Raw genomic sequence first — 23,501 nt, 5'->3', positions numbered from 1 at the left:
CACAGCTGTAGCAGATGACTGTTGCTGTACACCAAAGCACACTCATGTTTGCATATGACATACATGTAATTGCCGTAGATATGTACATGGCCCACACACACACAACACATATGTACATAGTATAGCTTTTGCTGTCCTCCATGCAGACAAGTGGCTACAGCAATCACACACATGCACATGGAAGGTAGGTCCATGGCTGTTGAATGCTAACAGTACATAAGGTAGCAATGTTGACTTGAGGTAACATTCCCTGTACTAGTTACCCATGACAACCATCATATCATACAACAGTCCATGTGTCATGTATGTCATCACACATGTCCACCAATTGCAATGCATACAAACATGGCTACATGACAGGAATGTAGGACCAACACACATGTACATGTAGTGGTGTGCATTCAGCTACCATGCATGTGCAGTAGCTGATGTATGTCATTCATCTGTGACTAACTACAACATGCAGTTGCAATGCTGCCCCATCATTGACACCTGTATATGGTGAAATACTGACAGTACGGTAGGATGTACATCAGGTATGGATAGATGTGTGTACATAAAGTGGTGGTCCACCTTTGCAGATGGATGTTTGCTGAAGACAGCTCACAGGTGTGTCACAAGCCATCCTACCATGACATGTGCAAACAGTACGCTATGTTACTGTTACTTGAAGGTGGAGACATACTACCTACACAGCGGTCAGGGTGTTACTGACTGTAAATCACGTGACACATGTAACACTTACGTCCTCCCGTGTGCATACAGCAGCACAATTGCCGAAGGTAGCGTTGGTACACATAATGCGGCCAATACTGCTGCATGTCTGTCAGACGTATCATCATATAGCAGGTGTATGATTCACAGTACTGCCTTGTGTGTTTGCTTGTGTGACCATATATGCCACGTATGGTGGGGAATACATCCCAATTGTTACACACCCCTGTACACTGTTGTAGAGATCTGTACATACTGCAGTGTAGAAAGCAAGACGTAGGCAGGGGTGGTGTGTGTATCACACACATGTCAGCTATCTGTATGTGAATGACATTTGTGGACTCCACAATGTGTGTGTGTGTGTATGTATGTATGGCTGTCTGGTGCATGGAGTGAGGGTGTATGCTACCATACAGAACAGACAGGATCCCTAACCCCTCATGGTGATGCAGTCTACTACCCTGTTGATGGCTACCTGTACATGTTCATTCTCTGTGTCGCGTCATGTGGGTGCACAGTACTGTGAAGGTGATTACCACATAGGCAGGGGTCCTCACCTCAATACTATTGAGTGTGCATTATAGTGTTGTTGACCTCATGAGTGTGGGCATGTTACTGAGTTTTTCTGTGTATGTCTGTGCATGTTCTCATCCTGTAATGTGACAGTGTATTACTGCTACACAGTGAGGCCTCATGCTATCAATTGGCCTCTAACGTTGACATCAGTCAGACCGCTGTGGAAACCCCCCACACCATGTCACTATACCTGTGATGTGACCCGGTATGGATGTCACGTCTCTAGCCACTGTAGCCTATTAAACAGCTCACATGCTTCTGGATCAGTAGATGTGTGGACATCTGTGGAATGGTAGCCTTTCTAACAGTGAGGTTGAGGCTATGTATAGCATTTTGGTATTGCCATACATGCCTGTGAGTACTCCACATTTACACATGGGAAACTGCAAACACTGCTACTTATTGGCACATGCAATTAGACCTTAAGGAGGGAAGCAGGGCATCATTACTAACATGCTGTTAATGTTGTTACCAAGACACATACTGTGAACATACAACAATGCATTCTAACTGCAAACACTGTAAAGTAATGGCACATGCAATTAGAACTTAAGGAGGGAAGCAGGGCATAATTACCAACATGCTGTTACTGTTTTTAACAAGACACATACTGTGAACATATAACAATGCATTCTAAACCTGTACTACATGGTATGCCTGGTGCGTGTCAACAGTACACAACAAATGTAATATACACTTATCTCACTATTCTGTTCACCCTGTGCATCAGACCATATGAGCATGTCCCTGTACTGATGGTGTGGATGACAGGGATGCTGCACAGGCATCATCATATGCACAGGGTGATAATGTTTGCCAGGGGCATAGGATGCACTAGTGGATGACATCATGTGTGGGTTAGGGCCGGTGATCTGATTGGACATGTGTGGTTGTTATGCATGTGGGTGTTGCGGTGCCCTACAGATCTTTCTGCTGTGTGCGTGTATATGTGCACACAGTTCTGCCATGTGTCTGGCCTACACAGGAGCATTATTGACAGCTCCAGATTGTACAGACCAGGATGTACAGCTCACTGTGTCTGGCCATGGCCATGTGACCTGTGCCTGCCAGGGGTTGCAATGGGCACTACCAGGCAGAGGTACAGATTGGCTACTGTCCGATGACACATGTCCACTGGAACCGTGTCCTCACTGGGAATGTCCAGGGCCACATCCACATGGCCTGCTGTGTCCTGGTGTGGACAGTGCAGCACCAGCTGCACTGCTACTGCTACCGGCAGTGTGGGAGCGGGCATGTGAGGTAGCTCATTCACGTTGACCTGCACCGGGTGGTGTAGATGGCCTACGTCCACATGGCCTATGCCTCACACCTACCAGATGTTCCAGCACAGACAGCTCACGCTCGTGGATTGCCATGCCACGGTCAAGGATTCCAACCATGTCACCCAATCGCCTGTCCAGAACATCAGCAATCTGCTGTTGAGCATTTGTTAATGCATGGATGTTGTCGTTTAAAGAATGGATAGCAGCCCTCTGAAGCCTCTGTCCTTCTCTGTTCTGAAATTCAGCACGTACCTGTGCCGCCATTACAGTCTGAAACATGCGTCTGGTGACACCAGTTGCTGCGCTCTGTCCTGCAGGTGCATGTCTGGCAGAGGTCTTCCTATGAGCAGCACTGGCCACAAACCTGTGTGGTACATCTGCAGTCATTACACTGACACCATGGTGTGAAGGCACACCTTCTGTAGCCACCACACATTCCTGTTCCAAGCTAACACATGCTGAATGTCCTTTCTTTATGGCCACTGGTGATGGGGTATGTGTTGGCATGAGAACTGTGTGCGGGGAAGAGGGGGACATAACTGGGATGGCAACCACTGGCACAGATTCAGCCCCTGACAACCGTGCCTGTACCTCATGCATATGTTCATCACTGCTAGAATCTGTGGGGACACTAACATCAGATGGACCGCAGGAGGGTAACACACCTACATCACCTGTGAATGCAAAGAAATACTCTACATTACAATAGACACACAGACAGAGACACAGACACACAGACAGAGACAGAGACAAAGACACAGACACAGACACACAGGCAGAGACACAGACACACAGACAGACAGAGACACAGACACACAGAGACACAGACACACAGACAGACACAGACACACAGAGACACAGACACAGACACACAGACAGAGACACAGACACAGACACACAGAGACACAGACACAGACACACAGAGACACAGACATAGACACGTAGATAGACACAGGTACACAGAGACACAGACACACAGACAGACACACAGAGACACAGACACACAGAGACACAGACACACAGACCATGCATGTGATTTGACAGACGGCATGAAGAATGCATGTGATACAGCAGATGGCATGCAGCTCAGACATTAATATTGGTAGTTAGCATACATCCCTGGGTTGCACACAACAGCAAGCAGGTGTCATATCAGAAGCCAGACACACAGACACACAGACACACAGACAGACCATGCATGTGATTTGACAGACGGCATGCAGCATGCATGTGATACAGCAGACGGCATGTAGCTCAGACATTAACAGTGGTAGTTTGCATACATCCCTGGTTTGCACACAACAGCAAGCAGGTGTCATATCAGAAGCCATGCAGTTCACACAATCATGGTAGTAAGCATGCATCCCTGTGATACACCATGTGGATCAGCACAGGTTAACAGTACACATGGCTGATGTGACCTTGACATTAACATGTAGTATGAAATGTAATCTACTGATGTGTGCATTGACATGCATACATGTCTGACACAATGGTGTCCTGACACATGTACAATGATGTAATGGGTATCACATTGCAGTGTTGTCTGTATGCCCTACAGATAGAATGCACTTTTAGCAGATGTGCATGAGCATTGAAGGGTAGTATGAGGCATCTACATTGCTATACAGTGTGAAGTACAGACACTGTGCCACTGCATGGCATCATGAGGCATCTATATTGCTATACAGTGTGGAATACACACACAGTGCATAGCCATGACTGCGTGCATACACATTACATAACTACTGTGGATTGTGACCCATGTCGCTTATGTGTATACACACTAAACCATGCTGTGTCATGTGACAGGTCACTGGAAGACCTACGGATGACACCCCTGCACAACTACTAAAATGTCTTAGCTGCCTGGCAACCATGTCCACACATGGCAGACTTGTCAATACACCATGTCCCATATGACATTTATGTACCACACACACGAGGTGCACGGCTGACAGTGATGTCCAACAGCAGCAAGGGAAATGTACGGTATCTGTGGCCTGATGTGGTGTCTATGTCTGTGGAAGCTGTACAGGTGACTACTGTCATGCTATGACACAGTCATGATGTTCAACACATCTTATATGGTCAAATTAAGTGACACCTCCACAAGATGTGCACAGGCTTTTAGGATATCCAGTGTTCCACATCAACTATATAACCATTTAACAAAGGCTATAGTTGGACCATGTGTGGACAATGTGCAACAGGGTGTATACACATCACATCTACTGTGTGTTGCTACATGTCTCTGGCCTTCCTCCATGGCCATGTGTGAACATGTGTTGGCCAAATGTTTGTGATGGCTGTCTATCTCACATGTCTGTGTTGTCCCATATGACATACACCCTTAGATGTCAGACACATCACTGTCCACAGGGTTATGCAGACAAAGGGTTGTATGTTTGGTATGTGGGGTATGTATTATGGGATAGTGAGACAATATTGCAGCCGGAACACTACATGTCTGGGGCATGTCAGATGGCACATCACAATGTGTGCACCCATTGCAGGGACATATTACACAATGGTGAATCCTGTGGGCTGCCCATATCCCAGCTCACTGTGTGGTACTGTTTGCATACCACACATGCGTTGTTCGAATGTATAGTACATATGCCTACATTGAACAACACCTCCACTGTTGTATGCACAGCTGTCCACACATCTAGCAATGACAGATACTGTGGTTTCATGTCAGTGTTTCATTTAGTTTGTATATATTGTACATGGGTAGCCAGTGTGATTGATGACAGATGCGACCTGTATATTGTGACTGGACCATACATTATGTGTAAATGTGTTAACTGGCCACATGGTGAATAGATCTATGCATTAACATGCCTGATACCGATAACTGTCTCACCTGCAATGGACTGATGTCTGTGCGGCATGCCAGCGGTACCTGTATAGGGGTGACACAGCAGTTTGAACATTATCCATGACTGTATGACAGCTACAGGGTGCACTGTGCATGTTAACACATTCGCCTGTACAATAGTATATAGTATGCACATGTGTGCATACACAGGGTAGCATACTATAGTATGTGGCATGTGTGTCAACATACCTTGTATATGATGTTACATTACATATTGTACAGTGACACATGCAACTAAATGGGATATAATAGTCATATGTGCAGTAGTGACTTACCAGGCAACTCCAGACTCGGTGGTTGGGAGACACCCACCTCCACGATGGCAGCTAGTGTTTGTGGATGCTGTTCTGAGGGTGTCCCCAGGCTGGCCAGTAGCTCCTCGGTGGTTGTGAGTGGGGGCTGGGTTGGTGGTACACCACCTGTTCCACCTTGTTCCCTGGCGATTGCATTGGCACACTGTTTTGCATGTTGTATCAGGTCCGTGCAGTGTCTGCGCACCTGCTGGTAGGTGCGGTTATGGCCACCCACATCATTAACCCTCCCGCGAAGTTCCTGCCACAGGTCGTCACACTGCTGGGCATGCTGTGGCACATGGCTGAACAATACCTCATAGTTATCATGGAGGTACGGTATGAGGGCATCCTCCTCCAGGCGGCTATACACTGACAGGCATGAATGAGGCATTATCTGGAAGACATAATGATGGAGACAGGTCACAGTATCACAGAGATGTACAGAGATACAGTTGCACATACATTTGTATTAAATCTAGTACATATGAACAGTTATCTTTGTAAATCATCATGACACTGACATGACTGACATGTTTGTGTCACACACATGTAACACCCGTTGTGCATTGGATATCATCACCATATATGTGTGCCACCTCATTACATTGTTCATACTCCATGTGAATGCTGTCTTGATGTGGGCATGTCTTTTTCCCTGTACTGATGTTCTTACCTATCAGCACATGCCTGGATGTGTCTACAGTAATGCTGTTGAGCTTGATGCTGTGTATATGTCACATATCAACACATACACTGCCTTAACAGACATGAGCAGTGACAATGCACACATGCGCATGGAAACCTTTACATGCATGTGTTTTGCCATATACATCTGCATGGCACTGTACAGTAGTTCAACATCCTGCCACGTATTGCCTGTGTTGCACATGTGATACACATGGGACAATGGCTAGCCGGACGTTATTCGCAGGGATGGTTATCAATTATAGCATGTATGGGCAAGGTTTTCTAGCTGTATCCGACAGCCATTTTGCCACCGCCAGGTGCATCGGTGCCACATTACTGATCCAGACAGTTAATGATACATCTATCATGCGGTCATCGCACCATGTATGACAGAGATGACATGTGCAGCTTTGATGGACAGGGTTGCATGGTATGGCAGGAGTATGTAACATGTGTGGCACAGGGATCTGTCCAGCATGTGGTGATCCTTGTAGTAGGATGGTGGCTGTCCATGACGTATGTCTTTCAGACCAGGGCATGTATGTGTAGCATGTCCAACATCACAGTGTAGCACATGTCTTTATGCAAGGTAGCCAGCATGCTGCATAGTGAAGATGAGGATTGTGAAGGTTGGTATCGCCCATCCACGCATGGCCAATACCCCTTAAAGGTGATATGTGATCCGATATTAGTCACCCGAGTGCTGAGTATGCCTGTCCAATGATCTCCATGCTCATGGATGGCACCCTGTCATGACATGGGTGCCTCGTATGACTACATAATAGGCTTGGAGATGTCACCAGCTCAGGGAGGTGAACTGCACAGCACCATCCCTTACACACAGTGTCCATAATGTTGACCGCTGCCTAGGTGGTAGTTAATGGGTACAGGGTTATTCACCTAGCGGTGACAATGCTATTAGCAGATGTCAGATTGTGCACATATGTCACACACCTCACCCACAAAGCCCATTCTGTATGTTGTCCACAACACTGAGACAGCTATTACTCCTAGGTCATGGCCATTCACATCCTTACATATGCAGATGCCTCCCATTTGTCTGTGTGGTATGGGCTCCAATGAAGGGGGAGTACAAAACATTAACCCTGTTTTACTGTAGCTGCCACTGGTGTGATATCCACATGTCACTCAGACACCTTTAGTAGTGTTGCTTCTGTCAACAGGCCACTGGTAGAACACTCCTGTGACATAAGAAGGTACATCTAGTATACTCAGTGTAGCTGGAACACAGTATGGGTGATGATGTCCTATGACCTGTCACAGGTATGCTATGCAGTGTGAAATCATCCGTACTGTCATCTACATCTGTACTGCTAACATCTATGTTGATAAAGGTTCATAGACTTGCAGACCATACTCAGCAGGGTAATAGTGCAGTGCCTCCAATTATGACTAGCGTCTCCACTTGTAGGTTGCAGTGGGTTTATATTATCCAGCACCCTATCTGTATTGCATATTCATGCTCAGCACTTGTTCAGAACATGTAAGCACTTCATGAGCTACTAATTACTATAGCACCCATTCCAACTCATTTCTTACAAGTACACTGTCTGTCCTTACATTTCCAGCTTGCTTACAGTACAACAGCTGTTGTACACACGTACCTCACATATCTTGTGAGACATGGTTGAATATACAGGCGTGTCCAAGTGTCACTTACCAGTGTCATTGCCTGTCTATATGATGAATATGGCAAACATGAGGCAATAGAGCAATTGTCTCATGTACACAGTCAATGCTCACCTCCCAACATATGACACTACAGCCTGTGGGAGATGTACATATGTAGCCATGCTGGGGGAAATGCTCTCACCAACCCAGACTGAACCTGACATTCATGTGGGGATGTTAAACATTTGCAACACACCCCACTTATAGTCTCACTAGATCTCCACCACCACAGGCCACACATAGTATGACTACGACATTTGCAGAACCTCTCCATACTCTCTGTGTAGGGCAACAGAGGCAGCCCCCATCACCAAACACAACACCAATTACTTATAGCCCACAGACTCATGTGTGCCCATCAACTACAGCCAATAGGGTGTTATAACATACCCAACACACCAGTCATAGGTGACTCTGTAGGCGGTCACACTGATGTCACACTCAGCAGGCTACACAAGGCGATAGTCGCTTACATCTGGCTGTCGGGTAACAGGATCTGCAACATAACCTATGCACCCATGCCACACCTCACCAGGTACAATTTGACTGTCATTCTCCATGTTAGTGTGACTGCCCTGAGATGCAACTTCCTGGACTACATGTACAGGGACATGCAATAGCTCTCCGGTCTTGTAGCCCAGAAGGTATCACCCAAGCCCTGAGAAGCATTCTGCATTCATCCAGACTGATACCACTGTACAACGACTGAATGTTTCACTTCAACAGTTGCCTATGCTTCTGCTGTCATTCCACAGGCATCCAGTATCTGTCTGCTTTGAATGACATGGTCAACAAAACACAATGCTTTGGCACAGGTGACCTGCACCTGTCAGCCCTGGGATTACAGATAACATGTAAGGCTCTTGCTGCTCCTATACTGCCTGTCTTGGACAGTTTCCAATAACATTCACCACCAGAACAGGAACAGGCAAGCAAAACCTGGGTAATGTTACTCAATGCTTGACATCTTCATCTCTAATGCACTCAGGCGAGGCACTCCTTATAATGGACCACTTCGATATCTCTGCAGTGACTGGGACCTGCCTCTAGTCTCTGGAGAGCACACCTGCACTGACAGGTTATACGCAGACCACACCTTTCAGTCATGTAACCAGGACCAGAAGACCCACAGCGGAGGTGTGTCCATATTTCCCAAGGATGTACACACCTCCAGGCTGGTTACTTAGCACAATGCATCAGAGGTGATCCACGTGCAACTAACTGTGGCCAGAACTGCTATACACATTGTAACTTGCTACGGATTCAACAACATACCCCATGGTTACCAGCCCTCATTTCTTGGTGTACTGGACAGTAGGGTTCAGACAGGTACTACTGATGTGAGACTGACACTACCCCACACTTAACTGGGATACCTACACATGTACCGACACATTAGGCCAATGCTTTCTGGGATTCATAACCTCCACTTGGCTGGATCAAGCCATACACACCACCACCAAGACCAACAATATCCTAGACATGGACATTACCAACACGTGACTGGTGTTCCACACCTGGGGTTATCCCCTCGTTGGTAGTTTCCGAACATATGCTAATCACCCTTGTTATCCACATCCCGGCACCACACCCTTCACGGAATACACAGTACAAGATTTCTACAACGCCTACTTCAGACGTCTTATGACAGCGGTAGTAAATGTCATGACATCCGTGCAGATGGACAATGTACTTACAAAAGCTGAAACATACACCAGTGCACTTCATTAGCACTTACACGACTGCATGGATCATGCTATCCCAAACAGAGCCATGATGGTACCCACCAGATAATGGACGCCACTCTGGGGGTCCAGTTCCATGGACATAATGTACAACAAAAGGTGGGGGCTGTTGCAAAGTGGAGTACAATCCCATGGGTGGGGTAGCTCACTGGTCAGCTTCAGTAGGAATCCAGGATCCCTTATCACATCCTCCAAAGCTAGCTACGTAAACATTACTGCGACACATTCCAAGGACTACCACAAAGCATTATGGAGGTATGTCAATACTCGATGGCAATACCCACATCTGCTCTGACATACGACGGTTAGGCAGGAACATTACAGAACCGACTGATATTGGCAACATCCTGGCAGATAGGTTCAATGCTAACTTTACACCCTCTCACTCCCTACAGGGCCAAAATCCATACAGGAACAATGCAGAGTCCCTGCAGTCACAACTATGCAATTCCAACCTGCACTCTCTAAGGCCTGGAACACAGACTCCATGTGACCGTCCAACATCCCAGGCTGCGATTTACACAAACCTCAGAATGACATGGCTCTCCACTTGGCCACCAGATACACTAATAGCCTTGTATCAGACATTGTGGCCCCTGAATGGTGCACAGCAACAGTTATCACACTCCACACAGGTGGTGCCACAATGAACCAGAGGGACTATTGCCCTATACGCCTGACTGGACTGTTCTGCAAGGCTATGGGCACATCATCATGAAAGTCATTCACAGAGACATTGGTGGGCTCCAGACCTTTGATGCCACCCAGGTTGGATTTGTTAGAGCCAGACCATGGCTCCTATATCTGGTGGACTCCTTTGATACAGTTACCAGGGTAGTTGATGATGGTAAGGGGGTTCACACAGCCTACATTTTCCTCATATTTGGCTTTCAGCACCGTTCTCCATTCTAGTATTGACAACATACACATCCACCTGCACATCGACCCCTATGTCTCGGGATGTTATGCAAAATGGCTCACGGACAGGACCCACACAATGAGGGTAGCATACAGTAGTACCTACTGTAATTCAGTTACACTTGGCGTACCACAGTCCTCGGTCATAGGACCCCTCATGTTCGGTATATGCTTCCCTGAGGTACAGGCTAGCACAGAGGGACTTTCCCTGAATATGTTTCCAGATGACTGCAAACAAGGAGCCATGATTGATCCACCAGCTGATACAGACAGCCTCCATAAGGGTGTCACTGTGACGAATACCTGATGTTGATAACATGGCCTCAAACTGCATGACACAAGGTGCATAGACATCCCCTTTGGATTACACCAATCACCCACTGACTGTCACATAGGTGATAGTCCCCTACATACATGTGACATTATACGGGATCTTAGTACACACGTATGTAGCACCCACTCCTTTGATAACCATATTGCCAATGTGGCGTGGATATCCTTCTACGTGGCCACCCTTATCTGTAATGGGTTTGTAGCTGGAACAAAGGCACCCATTGTACCTCTATACTCCTGACATATGACACACATTCAAGGGTACAACACCCCTTTTGGGGTGTACCTTACAGAACAGCAATGGCTTTACATATCACAACATTAACACACCATGAGGATTATTGACCTCTGAAGGATGACGTATGCGGCACAACCAAGGACACCATGACTGTACACATTTGCATACTGCATACTCAGGGGTGACCTCTGCTGAACATACAGGGCCCATGTCCACAACAATATTTATGGATATACTCCACATAAGCAACATAAGCAAAAGCCACTGAGAGCAACATGCTCATGGATATGTGCACAAATGCAATGATGAGTGGGACGTGTTTGAGGGATACATTCCTGAACCAGACACTCACCATGCTTTGGAACATGATTCCTATGTACATCAAGCAGGGGCACTCACTAGCACTCTTCATGAGATACCTCGATGGGTGGATGGGAGACACACATGTATGCCAGGGATCACTGCAGTGGCTGTACTGTACACAGGTGCAGGTAACACATGGCTCTGCTGTTCACAGACAGGACACAACCCTAGGAAGGTGCCGCCAGTGAAAACACTGTAGTTGGGCTTACACATGGACTTGGCCAGACAGCATAGTACCTCACTATGAACCTGTGAAGCTATTACATGTCCTTTGTGCATGGATAATTGAGTAGCTCTTCCCTTTCAATTAGCTATCATGCTGGTACAGTGTCCCATGACTACAAGCCATATGTATCCTGTTATTGTGTATTGTACATGCCAATAGACGATACCTTTAGTTTGCATGATATAACAGTTATGCTTTGTAAAATATCTGACATATCTACCTACAATACTGTATATTACACATATTTTAAACATTATCCCATAATGCAAAGCATACTTGCACAGCAGGACCACCTTAGGCATGTTATTCTCGTTATATGCCCATACACATGCCTACTGTGGCAGTATATCAACATATACTATCCCCTGCTATGGCACGTACTTGTTGGACAAACCCTACCACTGATGGTGGGTGGTGTGGAATTGTGTTTAAAGCCCTCATGTAGCATCACTTGTGGTGTATGAGATGTTTACCTTGTGACCCCCAACAGGACACACAATTTCTACAAGCATTACTATGCTCAACAAGACATCACTACATAATACCTTTTCCCAATGTATGCATTGCGTACACTTTAATTAATACAAAACAGGCTGTACATACACTAACATACTGAGTGTTCTACATACCTTGTTAGCGTTCCGAGTCTTCGTAAATATCTCTCTTACACCTTTACTGTTTAAACGGTTCTATGGTATGAGCATACCATTTGAATGTATGGCAAGGCATCCTTATATACATCGATACCTGTAACATGTGGTATCCTGCCACCAATTGGTGTTCCTGAGTAAATTATTACATGCACATTAGCTGTGCAGCTACTCCATTCGCCAATTACGTGGCAACAGTGGAGTATAATTGAATTCTCCACTTGGGCGTTGCCCTTTAACCCTACCTTTGGGGAGATGGCCTGTATGTGTTTTGTTGTGAGGAATTGCAACTGCTATTTGGAGAGATATGCGCATATCCGTATAGTCATGTTTAAATGACGCTTACCAGCACTTGCCAACACATAATCCCGCTAACATGTGTTAAACCTGATCTGATGGCCTGCATCCAACATCCATTATTCGTGCCTTCAGGATTACGTAACGTCCCTTGCAGGACGTGGAACCGGGAACATGCACGACAGTCAGTGCATTTACCACTTGGGCATCTGGGATTTGTACACGTGTTATGGTGTTTTGTATGTGGACTGTACTACGGCTGTTATTCCATACTGCAATCAAATGTATAACTCAGTTAGTTTACATATGGATGAGACATATTAATGGTATGTCCAACTGATGTTTAATGGATGTGCTCCAGCATTGGGAATGTATCTCACAGTGAGCCACACACTATAATGTGCTACACCTTCACACAGCCATAGGTGGAGCATGCTGGGGTGACAGATACCTGTCATGGGTACTCTCCATGCTTTGCCACTACATACCTGATTACATTATATGGAGCCCCTCATTAACACACCAGGGAATCCATGCAGAGTGTGTGGGGAACAGTGATTACACACATGGATCCCGCAATTGGCTCTGCTCCACTGAGGGACAGTTGGTTTATCAATGTGGTGGCGACAGCAGACACTGTTTGCCTCGGTTGATGAATGGCCTTTGACAATCGGGCATGTACCTACCGATGTACCTAGGAATGTATACATACAGTATCAACATATGCGGTTAGGTGCGTGTACTGTTCAGGTGTTGACATTCCTTGTTCCAATAGCTGTTGTGTGTGCAATGGTTGAGGGCTGCCTATGTAGGATTCACACAGTAGGCCACCTATACATTACAATTTACAGCTGGTCATGTGTGTGTGCCATCCAGTTTACTGTGTGTGCAGGTGGAGAGGTGTGTCAGTCCGTAGGGGCCTACACTGTCAGTGTATGTGCTATACATTCCCTCTTTGCCAAGGCATGGGCATATTGGGCATGCTTCTGTCTGCCTACTGGGGCTGGCACAGGGTGTTTGTGGTCTGAATCCCTCTGTGCCTGTGATGGCCTTGGCAATTGCGGTGGGCTGTGAGGGCCTTTACCATTATGTCCCTGCTGCAGCTGTTTCCGCAGGATCATATTATGTAGCATGGCACATACTATGAAGATGTGGGTACATGTGCCTGGAGAGTACTGCAAGGCTCCACCAGATATGTCCAAGCAATGGAACTGTGATTTCAGCATCCCAAACACACGCTCTATGATGATTCTGGTTTGTGCGTGTGCCTCATTATGGCATTCTTTCGTGGGTGTGTGTGCATTTCTGATGGGAGTCATCATCCACGGCTCCAGTGCATAGCCAGCATCCCCCACAAGGTGGCCATGTGGGATGTCCCCCCCCTGACAAATACCTGATGCAGCTGTGAGGCATGCCAGATCTGGGAGTCATGGTAGCTTCCAGGGCTGCCAGCACACACATCCATGATAATTCCCTGGGCATTGCACACAACCTGGCAGTTGATGGAGTGGTATCCCTTGTGGTTTATGTAGCGCCTACCATGCTCACCGGGTGGTGACTTGATATGTATGTGCGTGCAGTCTATCACACCCAGTACCTCCGGGTAGTGTGCCACATGGTGGAAGAGATGCATATTGCTGGCCAACTCCTCCTGAGTTCAGGGGAAGTATATATGCTCATTGGCATGTGATAACATGGCATCCAGGAACTGGTGTAGTACCCTGGATGCTGATGCCTGTGAGATCCCCATTATATCTCCAGTTGGCCTTTGAAAGGTACCTGTGGCTAGTATTCACAAGCTTACACATACCTTCGTGTCCACTGGAATGGGTTCCCCTCTGTTGTTTCTGGATCTCAGGCATGGCCGGCAGAGCTCAACTATTTGCTGTAAGATGTCCCTGTCCACCCTGTAACACTCTACTGTCTCTGGATCATGTAGCCCCTGGTAGGTTACCCCTGGTCTGAACACTTTTCTCCTTCTCCCGGGCCTGCGGTGGTTGTCAGCATCATCCTCCACAATACCTTCAGTCTCTAACACATGATGATGAATCACAGCTATGGCAGCTCCCAACATGTACATTGTTCCCCGTCTGTTTACACCGATGGTGCAGTGTTTGCAAATACACAGGTGTGTGTGAGGTGCCTTCACACTTTATACTATTGTGCTGTGAACACTGATGATGTCATAGGGTGTGTATGTACAATCGGAACTACAGGGTATCTTATGTGTTTTACCACAGATACTGCTATTGTGGTGCCTTTGGTGTTGAATTACATTTAGCTGCCGTGGATTACCTCTTGCTCTTCCCTTAACATTTCTTAACGTTTCCCCTCCTATTTTCTGGCATGCATCCAGCAGCCTGCTTTCATTTGTACTTTCCAAAACCTGGCTTATCTTGCGAAATGTGTTCTATGGCCGATCTACTGCAGGTTTGCTTTGCTCTGCTATGACAGTTCTCTTTTCTTTGCAATCTGACACCTCCCTTATCCTGTTCTGCAGGTTGCTGCGAGCAGACTTGTTAGCTGCCGTTGATTGCCCACTGTGAGTTAATAGGTGTTAATTGCTCAGTTGTACTCCAATTACCCTACTATGGAATTTCCTTATTTTCTTTCCCTAACCTTCCTGTTTGAGCTATGGTGCATGGCACGTGGGTCCGCTTATCGGTTTTCGGGCATGTTTTCATCCACGTACACATGCGCTTTCAATCACCATATGTGCTCTCAGCTAAACAATGCTATACCTACATCCCCATCCCTATCCTGCAGCTTTGCTTAGCAATGGGCAGGCTGGATTTGCATTGCTCCAATGTGCTTACAGCTACAGTGGCACACCCCACTGCTGATGTCATGTATACCTCCAAACCTGTCCTCGGTGTTGTAGTGCTGCACCGTATGGTACATCCTCAATCCGGCGGGACGTTTGCTATTCACTATTACATGCCTCATTTGCATAGCATTGACTACTAATTCATAGTTACCGCGCCGAACATTGTCACAGACCCTTAGAAACCCTTGCAGCTTGGTTGTGGTGTACCATGCATACCATTGAGTATTATGGTGAAATCATGATTTGTATTACATTGCGATTTTATGACATTTGTATATATTTTCCTTGTGTTCCTGTTTGCGCACACATGCCCTGCGGTTGTACTTTGCATTACTGTGGACATGACATTAAATGTTGTTTTTTAGGTGTTGTGCATCTTTTCTTATGCCATTGGCTGTATATTTAGCCATTGGCATATGTTAACTTTGTAATACATGAGTCTGGTCCGCTTTCATAGCTCCAATGTTCTGTTTGGAAAAATGTAAACCTTTTTTTTGGTTTACATTTCTGTGGGCTTACGCTATGCCTGCACCACTTAATGAATCGCTATGTACCTTCATTTGCATGGTGCAGTACTGCGCATGGGGTGATTAGCATACCTGAGCCGAGGGCTGCGCAGATCTGGCGTATGCTGGTAGTGGACGTGGAATTGGATCGTACCTGAATTGCTTGGTGGCCATATTTGGCATTATACCGCCTGCGCCTGGCGCAAGCTTCATGAATCCCGGGGTTGGTGTATCCAAGTAAATGAGTGTATGTTATCACTTAGGAAGAGCTATGTTAAAAATATATAATCCCTACTGGAATAATTGTAGAAACAAAATTGTTTTTGCGTATTTGTGAATGACGGATCCTGTGTAGGATATTGCAACAATAATAGTGTGGCTACTATTTAAATTACAGACAGTGCCCTGCATTTGGATTAATTTAGAACACAGTAAGAAGTTCTCTGTTAGGCAGCAGCTCAAAGCACTATATTCCATTAGTATGTTCCTATGCCTATTTATACCTAACACTTTATTAGAGGTAATGTGGAGTAAATTACAGTTACTGTGTAAAGTTGTACCTACCAAACCCATACATGTTGCCCATTTCAACAAATGCAGGATAAATATATATCTAGATTATCAACAATGCCATAAGATTTTGTTACTGAATCAAAAACACTGGGAAACAGTTGCCTAACATTTTACCTCCACATTCTAAACAAAAGTACAGTACCTTAATTATATAAGAATCTCTGCTTTATTTCTTCTCGGTGGGTACAAAAACCACAGTTTATTACATATAATGAGATTATAAATAATAGTTGTAACATGATTGACCCGTACTCAGTTTGGACTCTACGTTGCAGACTGGTGCTGTATTCCAACTACTTTTTCTGTTTATTTCTTTTTACTTTGTGGTTAGACAGATGCAATGTGTAGAACACTGAATGGATGCAACAGAGCGGTAAAACAGTAAACCACATGATGGCCAACCATTCTTTATAAAAAAGTCTCCATTTTTTATTACAGTGATGGCATTGTTTTAATCCATTATTGCAATGAATCGTTCCCTAAGATGGTTAGAAAACATAACTGGGTTATCTGCTACTGAATTATTTACATCAGTTAAAAAGCAAGCATGTTTCAGTTTCCTTTCTTGTTAGAGAAATGTAAATAATTTCTTGTATATTTATCTCTGCACAGGATTTACATATTTACGATTTCCTCATCACAGTTTAGGAATATTCCCAGCATAATGGGATATATATTTTCCCATTTATGAATATCTTGAGACACAGGTTTACAGTACCATGTTCATCAGCTCTAATTCCATATTTAGCTTGACATGATGTAAGCCAAGTATTGTCTTTAGTGAGCATTGTTCATCACAGTTTAATGCGCAAAATTGGCAAAGTAATACTCATTACTAGCTGAAGTACCCTTGTTGAATTTGTGCACCCCTCCCCCACCCACATAACCAGTAGTAGAAGCTTCCTGATATAAAATCTGAGTTAGGGCTTCGGAGTGGAGCTCATGCACGCATTCTTGCTACTGCTGATGCCTGCTGCTTTCAAGTCTCCTTCTCCCAAGGTAGATTAGTCAGTTCTTCCCCCTGGACCCTACCAAAGATGTCATCACAGTATGTGCTGTGTATCTCCATCAGTCACCAATGTCATTTTTTAATTAAGGCACTCAGTTATGTTTTTTGGTTTTTATGGTAGGTCCGTTGCAATTACAGCTGATCCTGAAGTTTGTCTAATAATGGTTCCAGTGTGCACAGCCTTCGGGCAGTCGGGAGTTAGGACTCTCCCATTTTCTCCAACACTCCCTGTTATGGATAATCTGGCTTTGTTTCTCATGGCTTCGGAAAAGGTCAGCTGGGTTTCATGGAAGAAGAAAAAAAGAAAGACGGTGTTACAATATTTTTATTTTCTGAAAAAAAAAAACAGAAGCAGAAGATACCAAATATAAATATATAGACATCTGCATTTTTACTTTATGTCATTTTCATTTTTTTAAATAGTTTTATTTAAAGGATCAGTGAGTGCCTTCAAACATCTAACAGTTATAATGACTGCAAACAGTTATAACACAAAGTATGAATGTGGCTGACATGAAAACTGTTTGTTTTCTTATATGTAGTCCCATGTTAAGTTTCTACAGAAAATGTTTAAAGTAATGGTCTGCTTTCATTATTAATTAGTCATCAGCTTTTCTCTAAATCCAGTGTCTGTTTCTGAGATTTTGCCCTCATTTTGTGAAAAATTTTAAATCTGCTTTACTTTACTATCGCAGAAGTGATGTGGTCCTAATATGCATTTTTTTGACACTCATCTTTTACAGAGCATCACAGGTCACATGTGGTTGGCAACCTTAAATTAGAAATGTGTACAAACAATACCTACCAAACATGTAGAACTACAGTTGTGTTCTGATAGGTAAGTATTAACATATGTGCAGCATTAAAATTGCTTTTCCCTGTTTTTTTAATCCTTTTTGCCCTCATGATTGCTGATCAGCAAGCTCTCCCCTCAGTCTCAGCCTGCTAGTTCTCCCATAGAGCAGTCATACCCTGTGCTGTACAGGAAGAGAGCTGTCTGGTTAAGCTATTGTACAGGCAGACTTTAGGGTTGCTTGTGTTCTTGCTGTCATCCCAGGAACTGAAGGTATCTCTACAGGCCTAAGCCCACCCCCTTGGCATTGAATTACACTACCGACATCTCAACAGCTCTTTGCACACAATCTCTACTCTATGCAGTGCTCCTCTTTCTCCAAATAATTGTGGCAGCTTTTGCCCCCCCCCCCCCAAATGGGTACACTCATCCTCCTTTGTCAGCACCATCAAGCACTCAAGCTACTAATCTCACTCAGTTCACTTGGATCATAATCAGAGCTGAATCCCTCTCAGAACCAGAACTAGGTTGTTTGGCACCTTGGACAATACTCCTATTGGTGCCCCATCCACCAGTCAAAAAAAGTCCTCAACACAGATTAAGCATCAAAATAAAAAAATGAAAATAAAACTCTATCAGAACTGCTAGGGTTACCACCTATCCCTCTTTGCAAGGGACAGTTCCACTTTGGGCACTTATGTACTGTGAAAAAAAACTAAAAAAAAAAGACAAATGTCCTAAGATTTTAGGAGAAAATATCTTTCACAAATTTTCTTTAGTAGTTGTATAAAACAGTTATTTTATATACAAAATAGTATAAGGAACTCAAATGCTACAATAATAAGTTTCTATTTTGGCAAAAGAATGAACTTCTGTCTTTTGCATTGGCTGTGAGGATGTTTTGTCCTGCACAATCTCTCCTTTCTTCAAAAAATGCCCCACTTTATGCATTTGAAAAGGTAGTAACCCTAAGAACTGCTAGTTACAATTTAGCAAAGCTCTTTACTTCAGTTTTGGAGTTCTTGAAAGAAGGAAGTTAATCACTTAGATATTGCTCTTAAATACTCAAGTAGCAGGAGAGTAAAAAGTGAAACATGCAGAAGACCTACAGCAGTCAATACCTTTTGGCATGCAGAATGAGCAAATGCACCATATATAAAAGAAGCTCTTCCATACTGGAAATTCTTAAAAACCTCTAGAAACACCTCTCTGGATAATGATTACCAAAGAAATGAGGGTAAAATGATGGATCGTTTTATTAGAAAAAAATGTACTGTATGGAATGTCTCTACAGAAGTGAGAAAGATTAGACGGAGAAAAGAGTCTATTCAAAACAGAAGACATGAGACAACTCCAGAAACTGACAGAAATAATCTAGACATCCTTTATTTGTCTGGTTATTTTTTATTTTCATTTGCATATCTTTGGTCCCTTGCTGCCTGCCAACCATCAGCTCCCCATGATTTATCAGTCCATTTATTCCTCATGGGACAAGAGATGTTGCCAGTCCATCTGTTCCCTGTGGGGTGAGAAATAATCATGAAGCCATCATTGTTTTAGCCACTGGGCATTTTATTGGCATGAGATGCTGACATGGGCTCTGCATCACTGTGAAGGGATCACTCATTATGAAGGCATGCAAGCTCCCTGATAAACTTCCCACAAGTGCTATTGCACTAACTTGCATGGACCTACCCACATCCATCTCGGGACTCTTTCTCAAGGGATCAGCCTATGCTACTCCCATGGAGCGATTACCATGGGTGGTGGGGAGAGCCACCATAACCCAACCTTCCTGGTGAGTGCATCAACATAAGTCACACATTTCATGTCCACTCCTCCCAGGTTCTCCCAGTTCCAGAGGACCTAACTGACCTCAGGTCATCTGGGTTACAGTTAGGGATTTTATCCCTCTGTGCCACAGAGTTGGGGCCCCCTCTCATCTTTTTTTAATCACAAAACACAACACAACTTTGAGTGTGCAAAGTAGCTTATCAGATCCAGTTGGAGGATATTGTTAATTTTGCTTGTAAGAAAGTATTAAATATTGTGGAAATTTTATCATTTGAAGTTAATCCTACAAAATCACTCTCTTGTAGAACTGGAACAAGAATATCTTTTGATTAGAAGATTATTTAAATGTTCAGTGAAATGGTATTTTTTTATATTTCCTTGAAGGCATTTGAGCCAAGGTACTATTTTCCCTTTTTTGTCAGTAATTGTTTGACTTGTTTAAAAATTCATTTTGCCACCCCACAAGTATAGCAATAATATACACTGAATGTTATTTGAGCAACGTTGATTATGAATGCAGCTGCATAAATGTTTCAAAGCTAGAGGCATTTATTCCTAGAGGGACAGATTGGTAACTGATTCCTGCTTAGATTAAAGTCCCAATCATGCCACCTAACCGCTTGTACCCAGGGTAGTTACCCTCTTACTCTAAGTCTTGTTATGACTCTGTCAGTAAGGACTTTTTGGTGGCAAAGTCTTGGGCTCACAGGTCTAGAGAACTGCATGTGTAGGTCTTCAAGATCCACTGCATTTAGTCAAGCTGAATCAAAACAATTTCTCTGAAACAGACACTGTACAACAATGTAAACATTCTCTGCAGAAAATATGGTATTTTCAGATAAGAAGAGATGAAACATTTACTTCCTTGTTTTATCATATGTGTTATTATTTTTAATTAATGAAACACTGCCAGTAACCATAGATTTGAAATGGATTTCTTCTAAAAGTACACTGTGGTATGTTTCCCTCATATATTAATTCTTATTTTCAAAACAGGAAAATACTCTCACCATATTGGCAATCAAGAATAGTAGATCTATGCTTAATTTGGTTTTAAAACAGTTTGTCTCTGCAGTTGTCTGTCTGCATCTAGACAGACAGATGGATGTATAGCTATATAGATTGATATAGTTATCTAACCACTATAGATTGGGAGAGGGAGTAATAAATGTGTTGACAATTTTATTTATTACCATTTTATATTTATTATTTAGAATTCATCACCATCCTATATCTGTCATCTACCCCTCAGATGACATAACCGATCACAGTTTCTCATCCCCATTCACACTTAAAAGAAAAAGAAAAGAAACTCCACATCCTGCACACTCAAAACATGCCTCTCAAACCGCACAAAAAACCTCCCCCACTTATGTCAAATCTGTAGGAAAACGAACAAAATCAGATAAAATAAAAAATGGAATAAAAAGAAAAGAAAAGCAGAACTACAACTAACAGAAAATAGCATTACTGGTCAAACTCAACCTGATTCTAAACCTCTAACCTAAGATTAAACTAAGTAAAAATATATAACATATAAAATGTATTTATCTTAACATGGAGTACTTTTGATCAGGTCACTGCTCATAAACAACTTGTAGAGCATGGAGCACTGTTATTATACTCTGATATCCGGAGAAACACAAATCAGTTAAGCGCTGCTATAGTGCAAGACCTGATCATAACAAATGTTAAGCACCCCTTGCTTAACTTGTTAAGGTTGGGTCTTGTGCTAGGCAGTCAAATCTGCCAGTATTGATCATAAAAAAGACAGGGATGATTTATTTCCCTCTGCTATCTGTGCTGGTAATGGGTCCCTAACGTCCTCTTATAAACTTACATAAAATGCTAGAATAACAAGATTTGTGTTCACCTGTATCTCCTGAAGGATAGGAAATCTGAAACTCAAACGTATGTCATTATTTATTGACTTTAATACTCGGTGATTCTTTAGAAAACCACAGATTTTATGAGGAACAGAGCAAACATTTGAGGCAAAAATCTGGATATATTGTGAAAATCTGGGTAGTTGAGAGATATGGAAGGTGAGTGTAAACATGCAAGACTGAGATACATTGTCTTTCTGACAACATTTGTTAAGTGCTTTATGGCTTTAAAAGTGAATAAAATGCTTATTGATTTTTTTTCTGTAGCCAGTAGTACATGGAGCAGATAAAGCTCCATGCACTACAAAGAGTTATGATTGAGTCTCTGAGCATAACCTTTTATTATGAATTCTCAACATGGATGCCAAGATTCACCTTGAGAGCTTTTTGGCATTTGTGTCTCAAACACATAATAAAACAGGTGGTCGAGTGGGCGTTCGAAAGACATGCGTTGAATGGACATGCCTTCGTTGAAGGTTGGGCATCAGGCTGGCAACTCAACACCAAAAAAAACAAAAAAAAAACCCAACTGGCAATCATTAGCGGACCGGAGTTCTGTTGTGGTGACCCCTAACTGGGAAAAACCGAAAGACAAACAACAACAACATAACAGGTGACCCACTTATAATGCTCTGTTTTATGTGTTGAAGAAACAAGTGACAAGAAATTCACTTTGGGTGTGAAGATTATAAAGTAAATCTTGGCATTTCTGTCAAGAACAGTGTCAGTAGTGCATCAGGTAGCAGACTTGCCTTTAGTGAAGAAGGTTGTGGGTTGTGGGTTCTATTCCCATATCAGGTGGATCAATTACTAACACTGCATTGCAGCATATTAGACATGTTCCACTCATGAGTGTGTCATTCCAGGGATGAGATGTTAAACTGAGGTCCTGTCTGCCTGAGTTGATGGTAGCTCAAAAGGGATATAAAGGATTTCATGGCACCTATTGAAAAGAGTAGAGGAAGCTCCCACATGCTCTCACCAAATTTCTCCAGTAGTATAAATACCAATTTAGGTATTCCCTGAAAATCAGCCACTGGCCTAGTGTGACTAGTGCAGTTAACAAAGGAAAAATAAACACATAACAGTTATAATTGGCGAGATCCAATCATAATGCCTTTACAATGCATGCAGTTTCACCTGCTCATAAAACACCTTGCTTCTTCCTGATGTCTGTTTGACAAAAATAATGTGTCCCTCTTAAGAATAACTGC

The 23,501-nt window shown here is 43.7% G+C and overlaps 1 protein-coding gene across 7 annotated transcripts in view; it reads right to left on the bottom strand.

Moving 5' to 3' along the window:
• Positions 1–16,952: 16,952 nt before the first annotated feature.
• Positions 16,953–23,501, bottom strand: part of GRIA4 (glutamate ionotropic receptor AMPA type subunit 4) — a 2,450,678-nt gene continuing 2,444,129 nt past the window's right edge. For 4 of the 7 annotated variants that reach the window (XM_044072591.1, XM_044072592.1, XM_044072590.1 and 1 more), the window contains exon 16: positions 16,953–18,091. In XM_044072591.1, coding sequence (XP_043928526.1) covers positions 17,970–18,091 — 122 coding nt within the window. In that variant the 3' untranslated portion in view covers positions 16,953–17,969. The remainder of the gene's footprint in view (positions 18,092–23,501) is intronic. The other 3 variants (XM_044072595.1, XM_044072594.1, XM_044072596.1) reach the window with 2 other exon arrangements.

The sequence above is a fragment of the Protopterus annectens genome, chromosome 5.part0, assembly GCF_019279795.1.
Source record: "Protopterus annectens isolate FY-2018-M chromosome 5.part0, PAN1.0, whole genome shotgun sequence".
NCBI lineage: Eukaryota > Metazoa > Chordata > Ceratodontiformes > Protopteridae > Protopterus > Protopterus annectens.
Note: the sequence above shows the minus strand (reverse complement) of the source record. Positions and strands in the feature narration are given on the sequence as shown.